At 41.2% G+C, this 15,994-nt stretch overlaps 1 protein-coding gene across 8 annotated transcripts in view; it reads right to left on the reverse strand.

Moving 5' to 3' along the window:
* The window catches only part of BLNK (B cell linker), a 964,832-nt gene that overhangs the window by 258,847 nt on the left and 689,991 nt on the right, over positions 1–15,994 (reverse strand). For all 8 annotated transcript variants that reach the window (XM_044056709.1, XM_044056708.1, XM_044056707.1 and 5 more), the window contains one exon: positions 8,268–8,389. In XM_044056709.1, coding sequence (XP_043912644.1) covers positions 8,268–8,389 — 122 coding nt within the window. The remainder of the gene's footprint in view (positions 1–8,267; positions 8,390–15,994) is intronic.

The following is a 15,994-nucleotide window of genomic DNA, read 5'->3' on the forward strand; positions in this document are numbered from 1 at the left end:
GTGTGTGTGTGTCTGCAAGCAAGGGGGCAAGTGTGTTTGTGTGTGTCTGCAATCAAGGGGGGCAAGTGTGTGTGTGTGTGTGTGTGTGTGTGTGTGTGTGTGTGTGTGTGTGTCTGCAAGCAAGGGTATACTTTGCTCTTTCTACCAATTTTCTTGTGCTGCAAAGTTCATAGATACAGCTGACTGAGTCGATTTTACAAGGAGCTGAGAGATGCAGAGCAACAACAGTTTAGTGCTGCTTATGTCTGCTTGCATTGCTAATAGCACAACAGGTAGTGTATTTGCTTTTGATGCAGAAGGCTGTGGGTTCTACTCAAACTGTATATAGATGCATGTGTGAAACTGTACTGCATTGCAAATGTGGCGGATGATGCACTGCTTCCTGGTGAAGATGACCAGTAACTATGAACCTGTTATCAGTTTGCTGTCCATTCCCTATTGCAGTATTACTAGCTTATTGTTTTAGTGTAAGGCAATTTATTCCACTAAGGCAACAGGGACTTTAATTGTTGATGACTTATAAAATTGTTTGCTAGAAGTAACCTCTCCATTAGTTACAGATCTCATTAATGTGGAATTATTGACATGACTTTTTTTACTAATTCAGATATTGTGCATATGTACTGATTCTGGTGGACTGTAGCAGTCTGACTCGACTTGTGATGGAAATGTTCAGAATTGGGCAGTATTGTCATTATTGGTGCATGCATTTTGTTTCACTGTTTTCAGGAAAAATGTTTGAAACAAATTTAAAACACCCACTAAAACTGTACTGCATTGCACAAGGAATATAATTATATACAATCAGGAAGGTGTATTCAAGAACATGTGCATTTTTTGTCTGCAAGGGGTCTGTGATTTGAAAATAGCCCAAACCACACACTAGCTAAATCTATTATCTTTGAATGTCGGTTTCAGTGCAGTTTCAATGTCCAGATTCTGACAGCAAGCAAGGGGCAAGTGTGTGTGTGTGTGTGTGTGTGTGTGTGTGTGTGTGTGTGTGTGTGTGTGTGTGTGTGTGTGTGTGTGTGTGTGTGTGTGTGTGTGTGTGTGAGACTGCAAGCAAGGGGGAAATGTTCCCTCATTCGGGATTTCTTGTGCTGCAAAGTTCATAGATACAGCTGATCGAGTAGATTTTACAAGGAGCTGAGAGATGCAGGGGTGCAAAAGTTTAGTGCTGCTTATGTCTGCTTGCATTGCTAATATCACAACAGGTAGTGTATTAGCTTTTGATGCAGAAGGCTGTGGGTTCTACTCACATTGCTAATATCACAACAGGTAGTGTATTGGCTTTTGATGCAGAAGGCTGTGGGTTCTACTCAGACTGTACATAAATGCATTTGTGAAACTGTACTGACTGGCAAATGGGGTGAATGATGCACTCCTTTCTCATGAATATAACCAGTAACTATGAACATGTTATCAGTTTGATGTCCATTCCCTATTGCAGTATTAAAATCGTATTGTTTTAGTGTAAGATAGGCAATTTTGTGTGAGTGTGTGTGTGTGAGTGTGTGTGTGTGAGTGTGTGTGAGTGACTGAGTGCAATGAGTGACTGAGTGCAGTGAGTGACTGAGGGTGACTGAGTGAAGTGAGTGACTGAGTGAGGGTGACTGAGTGAAGTGAGTGACTGAGTGGAGTGAGTGAAGTGAGTGAGTGGAGTGAGTGAGGGTGACTGAGTGAAGTGAGTGAAGTGACTGAGTGTGTGAGAGTGAATGTGAGAGTGAGTGTGTGAGAGTGAGTGCAGTACATTGCACACAAGCACATTTCATGACTATAAAAATATTGTCTGAAGAACAGACATTGTGTACAAAAACAGACAATATACTAATTACAATTCAAAGTTGTGTTCGTCAGGAACTCCCAGCATATATCACTTAGGTATATCTCTATTTAAATGGAGGATGCTACATTGTGCCTTTGTGCACTGGGAAAAAAATCAAGGTAGTGTTTTAAAAACACAGTGTCATAAAGGTGCATTGAGATTTGCGAGTATTACAGTTGCATGGAATCTTGTTTGGAAATCTGAAGACATGTATGTAAGCCATGGCCCTATCTGAAATCAGCCCTAAGGCTGAAGTTTCTCCATCAGTTGCAAGAGTGCAATTTCTTTGAATGAGGGTTTCAGAACAGTGGCAAAGTGTAATTTTCAAGGGCATGGGAACTGGAATGGCAAGCATGTTCAGATTGTGGGACCATTGCTTTTGCCTAACAGTACTTCTGGAATGCAAAATCTCTAGTGCTACAGTCTTGCCACATTAAAACAGACTGTGCGTTAACAGTACTTCAGTCACACTGCACAATTGTCTGTATTCTAAACCTACATTTGCCAATTACCACAATTGGTTCAAAGGACATGTAGGCCTACCTCTAGACTGATTTTCTACCCTTGGCCTATAATTCTTACATGTTAAGTTTTAGTTGTGGTTTTTGTTGCAGATGACCTTCCCATAACCATTACATTGTGTGTTCTGGCTTGTCTGGAAGATCGTCAGCTTCTATTTCTGCAACTGCATTCTATGTGCTCATGCTATGCTTGCTGGACTGGTGATTCTACTTACATTCCTCTTTTGTAATGTCATTACATGCCTTATGTTATATATAGTTATAGCTTACTTTGCCCATTACTGAACTGAAACACTGTCACTGGCGTCTTCAGTGATGGTGATGGATTTTTCGGCCATTCTGCGTATATATGGACATATACGTGCATGCGATATTGTGGATACTGAACACATTTATTTTTTCTGCATTGGACAATTCTCATGCATTTCTTTGGCTGTTTATTCTCTCCCACAATGTAACAGCTCACATGGCAGGGCACGGTCAAAGTAGTGCAAGACAGGGCTATCAATCTGAGCCCAGGTATTGACCTGGAGAGCCAAGGAAGCAGCGCCGTTCGTGCAACAGTGGTGAGAATGAACAGCCTTCTCCGGACCCTGATTACAGCAGTCTGTCAAGTATGACATGGTGCTTATGTGGCAAATGCACAATGATGACCACGTCGCGCGAATGCCTATGTTGTCTGTCATCCCCACGAGCAATTGAAAAATGGGCAGAAATAACTTCAGCATCGGATCACACTGCATGCATAACTGTGCATCCAGAGTTTGAATCGGCGTGCCTTTGTACATGTTTTAAAAATGATATTCAGGCTTCTGTGTCAGCGTAGAGGGTGTTACCAACCAACACAGTGGACAAACAAGTAAGTTATCTGTCTGTCTGTCTGTCTGTCTGTGTGTGTGTGTGTGTGTGTGTCTGTCTCTGTCTGTGTGTGTGTATGTCTGTGTCTGTGTGTGTGTGTGTGTGTGTGTGTGTGTGTGTGTGTGTCTGTGTGTGTCTGTCTGTCTCTCTGTCTGTCTGCCTGCCTGTCTGTCTGTCTGTGTCTCTGTCTGTCTGTGTTTCTGCCTGTCTGTGTCTCTGTCTGTCTGTGTCTGTCTGTCTGTGCCTCTGTAACCACAGCAATGGTCTGTATTTCAGGTTGTACCGGGTTTTGGCATACCGTGCATACGTGTTGTGGGTGCATAACAATCGAAGGCTGGGATTTTGGAAATTGCATGGTGCTTCCCGCTTGTGTCATGTCGTGAATTCGAGCACAGTTTCCATGTGAAGATGATGATTCTTACACGGGATTTAAACCTTTTGAGGGACTATGGATTTTTTCAGAACACTGACGTCAATTAAAGTAGTATTACTATAGCTGTGCATTGTTTGTCACAATTGACAAAATGGATTTTACTTTTCAAAGCCTGTATACCCTACCTTATTTTGAAATTTGTGTAGTAATAAAGTGTGTGAATCATTATGACTTGGATACTTAATGTTTCATGTGTGCTTCTGTCTACCATTGCCTTAAATTAACAGTGCTCTTAGAGCAGTGTACGTACTTACAGTCCTTTTGACTGTTGTATATCATCATGGTGATTGTGTCTTTCTTCAGCAATATTTGCACAACTTGCAATCCATGGCGAATGTCCACCAGTGCATTCTTCCTGTGGCCCAGCATGCAGACAAGCTAAATGTATGTGGTCCTAGAAGTGTTTTTTAATTCTGTACATGCATCTATAAGACTAATGAATTCCTAAGGTTTTTGGCTGCAGCAGAGTTACCATACGATCACTATGTTCCCAGCTTGGTGATTGCACTTATTTGTAGCAGAAAGTGTTGAAGTTGTGGTAAGGGGAAAAATTCACCTGAATTAAAACTCCTTTTACATTGCTAATGTAGAAAAGTAATGTTTTACAGTGCCCTGGTTTGAATCAGAGGAATTGTCGACTTCATGTGTTATGTAAAGCCTGGGAACAAGGACAAACTTTGACCGCAGAGCAACTAAGGTGGATGACTGTGACACTGACAAATGTATTTCATGATTGTCACATGAAGGCAGCCATTATTAAAGTTGGATATTTCATTGAACATCGATTCAAACCGTTGAAATCTTACAGGTTGTACCAATGTTATCATGCAGTCTAATCAGTTTACCATGAATGAGTTTTGTGATTCCTGTATGTGATTTGATATAGTACTTTTTATTTTTATTAGGTGATCATGAAAATGCCATCCTGCTTTGCAATCAACTGTAGTATGCGCCAAGACAATCTTCCACAGGGGGTATCATTCCATCGGTTTCCACGTGACCTCAACCTGTATAGACAGTGGGTGATTAACTGTGGTAGAGATGTCGGTAGCTTACCAAAGTTTGTTAAGGAAGCGTTGAGTAGTGTAAAGCCACGATATTTCCTCTGCTCCAAACATTTTAAGGAGAGCCAGTTTCACCTTGACTACCAGCATCAGTTACTTCCTGATGAGATGAAGCCCAAGTGTCCAATTCGGAGATTAATAAAAGGGGCAGTACCATCAATTTTCGCTCTTTCAACCAGCAATATACGGACATGTTCAGTACATCGGTTGCAGCAGAAACAGCATCAGAAGGTAAGAACATCAGTTGGAGCACTGAAAGGTGTAATCAGCCTACTGTCATTTGCTTAGTGGGATACTGGCACTGTATGTGTTTCAATTTGCAACAGTTAATGGATGTACTTTTCCATGCAGCTTATTGAAGACCTTCTGAGTACAATGCAGCCTACATTGCAAGACCTTGTGACAGAGCAACGGTCTGTCCAACGCAAGGTGAGTGTAATTGTATTGTCTCCTCAGCATACACATCATTACTCACTACTCAGGTGAATGTAATTTTAATGAGCCATAATTTGCATCTGTTGCAGAGTAATATGCATGTCCAGCTACAGAATCAAAGGGATCCTGATAATGAGGCATCAAGACACAACGTGGTGCAAGACCTTAGTATAGACTTTATATAAAAAATGCAAGCTGGACCAAATCACAATGGCCAGAGCAGGATTGGCCCAGGCTGTCCTCCATGGTTTCCTACGGAAATGTCTACTAGACCAGATAGCCTTCATGGTGAGCTGCGGAAGTAAACCACGCGGAATAGTACAACAGTGGAATCAGAGGACATCAAAGTTGTGTGAAATATTACCATAAACATAGATGTCCATGTCTTCCATGTTGCAGTATTCCTTCACACCCTCACTCTCCTGTGAGTGTGCACTTGCTCCTGTGGGTGGCAGTGGACGGACTATGCCATTTGTAGGCCTGGCTCCTACTGTTGCTTCTGTTATTAGGGCTGGTGTGTGTGGACATCACTTTTACAGCCCATCTTCATAGAGCTACACAAAGTGCAGAGGCACGGAGGATGGAAACATTGGAGTAGTGACCAGATGCAGGCGAAAGATAGGGAACCACATGTGAAATAATATGGCAGAGAATGTCACTAATGTTTAAGATTTTACAAAACTATTCTGTCCAAACTGCCGATAAAGAGGGAAAGTGATGGGTTGATCAGACATGCAGTGGGTGTCTCCTCTACAGGTGGTGGCACATCGTGTAGAAGAAAATGTCCATACATCCTGGTCCTTAAATGTGGTAAGGGTAGGTGACGGTGTTTGCGAGCATGTAACCAATCGGACACTTCAGAGGAATGGGTAGGATGCAGGCATTAGAGTTGTCTAAACTGGGTGTAGTTGCCAGGTAAGAGGATAAGAGCAAGGCCTAAGGTAAGGTTTGTGGTAGTGGTAGAGGACATGCAAGTGGTGTGTCTGACAAAACAAGATGCAGAGGACAGGACAAAAGGGAAACGGATATGCTGTAGTGACCCCCAACAGGAACAGCCAAAAGAGAAGACTTCCATTGCCAGTTGAATACAGATTAATCCAGTTTTTAATGATTACTTATTCTACAGTTGGACAGACTATCAGTGAGTTGTCACATGTAAACTGAAAACTAAGAACTGATCTTTGGTTACAATTTGATTCATGCCAAAATGACTTTGTCTCTTGAGTTCAATACAATGTCTAACATGGTGCTACTATGAATTCATGTGATGTAAAATGGAGTCTGCAAATGTGTTATGCATGCTTTGTGATGTGTAATTTTAACAGTTTTCATGACTTGATGATTAGAGTTTGACTGGATGACTGGTTCTTGTGTTGGTAATGGTTGGAATCAATAAGCTATGTAATGTACAATTGTATTAATGCCAGTGTATGGACTGCCTATTACATGCAGTCACTGTAAATGTACAGCGCTGTGAATGTATCTTTTTGGGTTGAACTCTGAATGGTATGATTACAGTCCTGCACATTTTGCCCTTGGCAAGTGCCATGTACAATGGAATAACAATCCTGTCATCAAATAATGAAGCTTTCGAAATGGCATTCATGTATGGAGTAGCACTGAGGGAGCAGGCAGTAAAGTAAGGCATAGGCCATTATATCGCTATGCAAGCACCCTTTTCAACATTTCTCATTACTACAGCATGTATTGTCAGCGTATTGTTTGACAGCAGTCAGTGTTCTCGACATCAATTTGTAGGAAGTCTTGGGAGTGTCACTCAGTGCATTCCCTTCCCAGAAAAGTATTTCACATGGTCAAGTGTAAAGGTGAGTATATGTGACAGATGTTCATTTCTGCGTAGTGCAGTGCAAGGGACTTGTCAGTGCATTCAGTAATGATATTTACATTATAAAGGTTTTTAACTACTTGGTTCGGTTGATGGAACACTTGTAAATCCAAACCTGTTTCTTCTGCTTGTCTGTCATTTGTGAACGAGTAGCTAAGCATGCAAGATGGCAGTTTTTTGGGGTACATGGTGTTCCTGCTGTTGAGCACTTGGGGCTCTGGACAAGTACTAATAATTAGATAATATACTTACTGGTATTGTGCAGTGATAATAAATCTTTCTGAAATAGAGTGACATGTATGTGTGCTGTTAGAATTAATGAAACTAACAAAGGTCAATGATCAATTGGCATAAGTTCTTATGTAAGATCTGTCATGCTGTGTAGATGTAGATCAAGAGACCACTAATCTTGTGGAATGTCTGGAATGTTTTGTATTAGTCCGGATTTCCAGTAGGGGTTGTGTGAATCCTGGAGCAAAAATGCAGTTGTGTATGATTCCTTTTTATTTTTTTGCAGCTGGAGCTTATACAGTATGTCTAGTAAGGACTGGTCCTTTGTGAATAAATGTCGGTATGTAGAGTGATTTGCTGGTCAAGTGGAGCATATATCTAGAAAACTGTTTAGATGCAGGGGTGTAATGATAGTGTTGACATGAGTGGATCCGTCTGCAGATGCAAGTATTGTTGTGGCGTGAGTGGACCTCTGTGATGCTGGCTACCTTGACGAGGTACAGAGGCTTTTCACAATAGTGCTGTGGTAATTGCCACATTTGCACATTGTAAACCAAAAGCCAGCTTATCTGGATGTCATTTACGATGGATCAGTTGACTTCTGGTACATCTTGGGAAATTAACTGGTATTTGATTACTGTAGATTTATTTGCATGGATCTGGAACCATTATGGTGCTGTCAAAAGACACATTTATTTAAAAAAAATCTAGCTGATTTAAGCATGAGACAGATATTACCTTGTATTCAAAGAAATAACACTCAGTTGATTTTAATACCATTACTACAGCCATGAATAATTGTATCTTGCACTAAGACCTCTGAGGTGTGCTTTCTTCTGGGTGTTTTAGTACGACAGTGGCATGAACTTCTTGTTTAGCAGGACATTAATGTGAGGTAAATTTCTGAAAACAAATCTGAGATGTACATATTGATACATTTTCTGTATAATCACCTTGTTAAAGTTGTCTTATGACTGAACAATAACCTGTCTGCTTCACTAGTGCAAACTGTTTACCACACCTTATGTTCAATGTATGTATCTGAAAATCTTACATCATCAGTATTTTCTTTTAGGTTTTCATGCCCAAGATGCCGGTGTGCAAATTCAGGTTGATATCCCCCAGGGACAGGCGGCATGAAAGAGTATGCAGATTTCTCTACTGCTGGTTTTTTATCTGTTGGGGAAGAAACGGAGAGTAAAGTTGAATAAGTTGATCAACAATTAAAACCTTAAACTATGGAAAATATTTCCACACAAAGTTTCAGCTATTTAGACTTAAATGTATAAATTCTCAGCCAAGTATTATAAAGAAACACAAGGAAAACATCTAGGAAAAATGTAATTGAAAATGAAAACACTTATGTCTTACCACATAAAGGGTTATAACTTCAGCCATTTTATACATTATCATAAAAATAAATACAAATATATTATATCTGTATAACATACTGGACAGATGGAACTGCAAATTTAATGATAAGATTCAAAAGAAAATGACCCCTTATATAATCAGTGCATGTGCCTCTATACATTGTTGTCCAATGGGAATATGATGACATTCACACAGCTAAGCTGTTCTAACTATGGTTATCTGTATTTCCACCCATGCTGACGGACAATAGAAGTATGACTGCTGAATCCTACACAAATGCACTTTATAAGCAATTACATGAGTGCATGGATCATGCAATCCCTAACAGAACCAAGATGCTATCCTCCAAAAAAAAGGAAGACAAATCTGGTGGTCCCTTGCCATAAACAAACTCTACAACAGAAGAAAGAAACTGTTGCAAAAAAGAGTAAAATTCCATGATTGGAGGAACTCCCTGGTCAGCCTCAGTAAGAAGCTGAGATCCCTCATAAAATCCTCCAAAGCTAGTTAGGAAAACAAAATCGCCACTGACACTAAAGACAGCCACAAAGCATTCTATAGCTATGTCAAGAATCTCAATGGCAACACTCAGATCTGCTCTGGGTTACAGCACAATGGCACTAAATATACAGAATCAACTGATATTGCCAATATCCTGGCAGATAGGTTCAGTGCTAACTTTACCCTTCTCTCATCCCCTAAAGGGCCCATCTCTATACCACAAGAATGCAAAGTTCCTGTAATCACGGCTGCACAGGTAAAAAAAACACACTCTCCAAAGCCAAGAACACAGCATCCATGGGATGTGACAACATCCCAGGCTGCGTTCTACATGAACTGCAAAATGAAATGGCACCCCACCTAAGTACCATGTTCAATCATAGCCTCACCTCAGGCTATGTGCCCACGGAATGGCGCACAGCGACGGTTATCCCACTACACAAAGGGGGAGCCACCATGGACCCCAGAAACTACCTCCCCATAAGCCTGACGAGCCTGGTCTGCAAGGCTATGGAACATATAATCATGGAACTTATAAACAATGACATTGGTAATCTCCAAACTCAGGACCCTACCCAGTTTGGGTTTGTAAAAGGCAGATCATATTTCCTAAACCTGATAGACTTCTTTGTAGTGTTCACCAAAGCCGTACATGAGGGTAAGGTGGTTCACGCAGCCTATCTAGATCTCACCAAGGCTTTTGACACCATCCCCCACTCTAGAATTATAGACAAACTCACTGAACTAGGTATAAATTCCTATGTCACAAGATGGGTTGCCAATTGGCTTACTGACAGAACCCATACTGTGAAAGTAGCAGACTCCAAATCCAACTCCAGATCAGTGACAAGTGGAGTACCACAGGGTTCAGTCCTAGGTCCTCTCCTGCTTAGTATCTACTTCTCTGAAGTACAGGCTAACACAGAAGGTCTTTGGCTAATGAAGTTTGCAGATGACTGCAAACTAGGAGCCATAATCAAAACTCCAAAAGATGTGGACATCCTACAAAAAGGCCTCACTGAGACAGATGCCTGGTGTCAAAGCCATGGCCTCAAGCTCAATGCCAAAAAGTGCATTGTTATCCCTTTTGGCAAAAACTCTGTACCCATGAACTACCACAGAGGCGGTAGTCTACTTAACACCGAAAGTGTGATAACAGACCTTGGGACACAGGTGGACACTAGTCTCTCCTTTGATAATCACATCATCACAGTAGTTAGGAAATCCTTCTACGTGGCACACCTCATCACAAAAGGTTTCTCATCCAGGAAAAAAGAGGTCATTGTTCCCCTCTACTCGTCACTCATTAGACCCATTATAGAGTACAACGCCTCTTTTGGTGTGTACTTCACAAGACATCTACAACAACTGGAAAGGCCGCAGAAATACCTCACAAAGAGGATTACCAGCCTCAAACAGATGCCCTACGCAGACAGTCCCAAAAAACTGCAGCTTTACTTCGTCACATATCGCCTACTCAGAGGCAATCTCTGACTAACACACAAAGCTATGTCAAACCCAGAGCTTTTGGACATGCTCTACTTAAAGAAATCCCAATCCCTCTGAACTACACGGTCTAGGGACCTAAACCTTGTCACCACAATAAACAAAACATGCTGGAGGGATAGATTCCTGTCCCAGAGACTTCCCATACTCTGGAACGAACTACCAATCTATATCAAACAAAGCTCCTCATTAGCACTCTTCAAGAAAAATCTTGATGATTGGATGGGAGATAGGAAATTCACCCCGGGGATCACTTCTGTGGCTCTGCTCGACAGTGGCACAGGAAAATAATTTTCTTGGGTGGCAAAAGCCAGGGTACAGTTTGGCTAGGCTTATATAGGCCCTAGGGCCAGTAGCCTAGTACCTACCTATGAACCTATGGTATATTATAGATTAAGTTCAGTTGCTACACATTTTAGGCATGCATTACTACACTTATAACAGATAATTGTTCAGAATGGAAACAGGGTTTGTGTGTGAACAGCAGTTCAACTGTGTAGTGCATTTATGAAGGTAGATTATGCTATCATGTTAGACAATGGGTAGGGTTGGTTGATACCCATGCTTATGTTCAACATCCACCTCCTGCTGCTAGCTAATGTGTTGTTATCCAACTGCACCTATGACGTTTTAGGTTTGTAGGATATTACTTGGCTATTGACCCGAGAGTCTTTACAAGCCTAGCTGGTAAATCCCAATATAATACTAGATGAGAGATATCTTCTATGCTCAGTTTTTTTTCTAGCAAGGACTACCCATGTCCAGGAGAGAAACAATCCCGGCCAGAAATTTACAGTTACCCATCCAGTCCTTCAGGTTGCACTTAAACAGGGTCATGGAGGTGGTTTGCTTTATATGGAATGGAAGCCTGTTCCAGAGGAGTGGCAACCTCTGAGAGATATACCTGTCTATCCAGCAGCTGCTGTTTATGTCACAGGCTAGACTGAGGTCCCTGGAACAGGTGTATATCAGAACATCGAACACACATATTCTTGAATCGCACAACATCGAACACTAAACCTCAAACAGGAACAATATCGAAAGCTCAAAATTCTGAAAATGGAAACCCCGGACTCCTATAGTTGGCCTGTGCAAAGTTACACACCCTGACGTCACTGGGAAATGTGAAATATGAAGAACGTCTGCTATAAACTACTGTTCAAAAGCAGGGTAAGTAAAACACATAACATCGAAATGTTACATGTGAATGCATTACTTCCACTGTGGTGCGATCTCGGAGTTGGTATATTTAAGTAGGGGGGATGTGAGGGGCACAGCCCCCCACATTGGGGGGTGTGGGGGGGCTTCGCCCTCCACATAAATAGTTTGTAGATTGTTTGTGTGTTTGAGTAGTACATTTTGTAAGTATTTTGTTCTTTGTACAGAGTGTGTATGTAGTGTGGTAATTGTTGTGTGCTAGTATGCTGGTTTTGTTTTTAACATTTACTTTTTGTTGGGTGGTATATGTTTATAGGGTACTTGCATTAGGTGGCTGGGTTGTATTTTGACAGTTCAAGAGGTGTGGTGTTTGGTGTGTTACGGTTAGGATTCAGGTTGCATGGGTGAGCTGATGGCCAAGAGTTGTTGTTAGTAAATTCCGTTTTCATAATTTTGCACTTTCTGGGTTATTTGCATTCGATGTTCTGTGATCGATGTTGTGTGATTCGACATTTTAGTCATTCGATGTTCCGATATAAACCCCCCCTGGAACAAGTGCCAGTGATGCCAGTGCCCTGGCCCAGCAATCAAGGAGCCTCAATTCTCACCACTAACACCAGTGAGGGGCGTCTCATGTAGGAGGAAAGGATAACAAATACACACAGTAAAGTGCAATTTCCCTTAAGAGCACACAGAGATCACAGTCAGTCCAGGGCTGGTCACTGCCTTGCTCTCCAGGTCCCCAGTAAGACTCCTAACTGGCACAGCTATAGGGTCCAGATCTCAGCCTAGTGGGCAAGCTAAAACCTCCAGCACCCTCTCTGTCCAACCAGTTCTTTGTGTCCCTGCCCAAGTAGCTGACATACACACACACACACACACACACACACACACACACACACACACACACACACACACACACACACACACACACACTTTGAGAAGAGTTTATACAACCACACAGACACTCCTGGGGAAAGCTGGCATAGGTTCTCCAGCTGTGCCCCTTTTTCCCAGACTATATGGTAGTACCAGCTGCCACCTCCCACTAATATTTATGAGCTACTCAAAGGCCCTTAAAAGGGTGTCTAATTATTACTGTGCACTATTATTATCCAATTGGTAGTATAACTAAACTGTCAAGGCTTATTAGAGTGACTTGGTACAGGATCACTACATACCTGCAATGTATTCTTAGAGCTTAACTTATCTCTACACAAAACAGCCACGGTTGAAAGGTTTTAAAATATTTAATAATAAAGAATAAAAACATAAGACAATACTTTTTACTACACAGTGCTAGTCAAGAGTTCAGAGATCCCAGAGAAATACTTAATATATTGGTCTGGAGCAGACTGGGAAATTTTGAGCTTCAGTGTGTAGAAAAAGCAGGAGCTGATTGAGATCTTGGACCATGGGTGTCAGCCAACTGGTAAACCATGCAGATAGAGTCATGGCTATCTAGGTTAAGGCACCTTTTAGACAGTAGTAATTATACAGTCATGTGGTATAGAGTTGAGGGGTATGGATAAGAAGACAAAGACAACAATTATGTGAGAATTCAGAAGAGTGGACTGTGCTGTGCCAGGCAACATTGGCAAGGATGAAAGAGGAGTACCAGGAACAAAGCAGTATACAATCTAAGTGTGAGATAAAGTATCAGAAAGGCAATATGAGAAGTTCCATCTGACTACAGAGGAATGTGAGGCCAGAAATTGGAATACAAGAGGTGGAAACATTAAACGAAGAGGGTGGGGAGGTAAAGGAAGCATTGTACAATGAGACTAGCTAAAAGGCAACAAAGATGGTAAGGGTAGCAAAAACGTAAGTTAAAAGAAAGTTAGTAGAAGGGCTCAAGAATGGAAGCAAGGGCTTTTTTAGCAGAAAAAAGGAAAATGACAGGCTGGACTGAGCAAAGAATGGCGGGGGATCACAAAAGACTGGAGAAAAGGAGACATACTGAATGAATACTTTGCTTAAGTCCTGCACTTAGACTATAGGACCTTCATGTGAAGTGAAGTTAAATTAATGGCAAACAGAACAGGAAGTGGATCTAGGGGCATTGATCATACCTGGTTTGTATCACTAGGAGTAGAATGAGATTGTAGTATCAGCAGTAAATGGAATGCAGGAGTGTATCCTTGGGGGGGGGGCACTCCAGAAGCATACAGGTAGGTAGGGCATTTGTCAGACCAGACACTGTGTAGTTGTGGAGGCCATACAAGAGAAGGACACCAGGCTGCTAGAAAGAATTCAAATGAAGACTACAAGAAATACCCATGGGATGGAGAAGGAGTATGTATTGAGATGGTAGGAGCTTAACTTTTTCTCACTTAAGACCAGAAGAGATGGAGGGACATTTTAATGCTGCACAAGATCATGTTAGTCAGATGTGAATGAGTTATTTTCTTTCTTCTTCATGAACCAATTCAGCTGACAGTAAGCTTCTCTGTGTTCCTCCATCTCCTTCTATTTGACTGTCACAGCCACTGGCAGGTTCGGAAGGGAGAAACATTAAGCAGAGCAACCCTGCAATGCCAAATATACTGTTTTATTATGTTGGGGAGATTTTTGGTATGCATAAAGATGGGCAGGGCTGCTTGACATCACATGCATCACTGAATATGAAGCCAATTAGTCCCCGAACCCTGGTATACCAAGTTCACAGGCTAACTGCTTGTGCTATTATGGCACTATGCCAATCAGCAGAGGAATGCTAGTAGAGTGCGTGCTGGAAATCCCTTCTTCATGAAATGAATGAGCTGGTGGTTGCTTTTCCTTCTCATCTATCCCTACCTCACTTCTCCAGCAGCTGAGTTGCTAATTGAACTTGGGTCATCTGGGTCATAGTCAAGGCTCCATCTGTCATTGCCACAGAGCCAGGGTGATGGTGTTCTTCTTAATAGGAAGGACAGCGGGGAAAGGACAAGGCAGAGGCATCAGATTGTATGGGTTAACCTTTCCATTGAGCTACAGAATTGTTTTTTTCATAGAGAGGATTGTGGGCCCATGGAATGGATTACTGGAATGTGTAATGGACAGGGATTCTACAGAGATAATCAAGAAGGAATACACAATGTGGCAGAAGGGTTAGGGGGACTATAGCAGTGGAGGGGAGTTAGAATGCTAATGTACTTAAAGGGTGCACTCTATAGGCTTATTTTTTTCTTGCAAATGTAAAGTTATTCTTCTTTACAAACTGGGTAACTTTCTGTAATGCAAAAAGATGGTTGTGATCATTAAATACACTAAGACATTGCTACTATATTTTGCTGTCTGTTTGCATTATATATGCGACTGCAGCAATATCTTGTACCTAGTAGTTTCTTCTGTTGAGAAGCCAAACACTCAGTAACCCTTCTCAGACCCTACTCAGTTGACCTTGAGCTCTCTAATATGGAAGCAAATGGGTTACTTATTAATAGTGGTGGGAATAAGTCACACATACACAAGCCAAAAGTAAGTTTTAAGACTTTGCTTTCAAGTCTCTAGTCATATCTATTTTGCCTTGTATATATTCATGTTGTATATTTCTCTGTTTTTGTACTGTTAAGTATCTTACAACTTGAATTGTTAATTTTTTCTTATTTTTAATTACTTTTCTGGAGCTTTTCTCCTCAGGTCTATGCTGAAAAAGGGCTCTCTGGGCACATTCAGACTAACCAGGTAAACAAATGTTAAAATTGTGAAGATAGGTGAAGGCCACCAGCCTAGCCAGATAGAATTTTGTAGATAATTCTGTAATTTGCAAATATTAATATAAGCCACAGGCTTATTCTCTTAAATGGGAAAAATAGTGTTAAATGTGGAACTGCAAAAATGTAACAACTGTGCACTCTGCTGTAACAAAGCTGATAAGTCAATTCTTTGATGTCAAAGCTTGGAGATGACATGTCTAGATAAAGGCATTCTGCCTATTGTTTTGAGGACAGAGTTAATAGCTAGAATTTGCATGTATAATTTATTTTATTGCCCTGGCTTCCTGATCAACTGCAAGATCAAAGGCTATTAACCTCTGAGAGTCTGTTAGCCTGAGAACCAGAAAGAAATGATGTAATCTGAAATGAATCAGTGGTACTGTGTTATCATTTTAAGAACAGAAAGAATGACAGCATTTGAGCATTTGTCTTGAGAACATCCAACTCACCACACTGCCTGTGCCTATATGTAAGTAGGATTTTAGAACTGTGTTTTCAATTAGATACAGCTAGGAAATAGGAAGATTAGAGTAGTTTGTTTTTC

This window comes from Protopterus annectens, chromosome 14.part0 (genome assembly GCF_019279795.1).
Source record: "Protopterus annectens isolate FY-2018-M chromosome 14.part0, PAN1.0, whole genome shotgun sequence".
Taxonomy (NCBI): Eukaryota; Metazoa; Chordata; order Ceratodontiformes; family Protopteridae; genus Protopterus; species Protopterus annectens.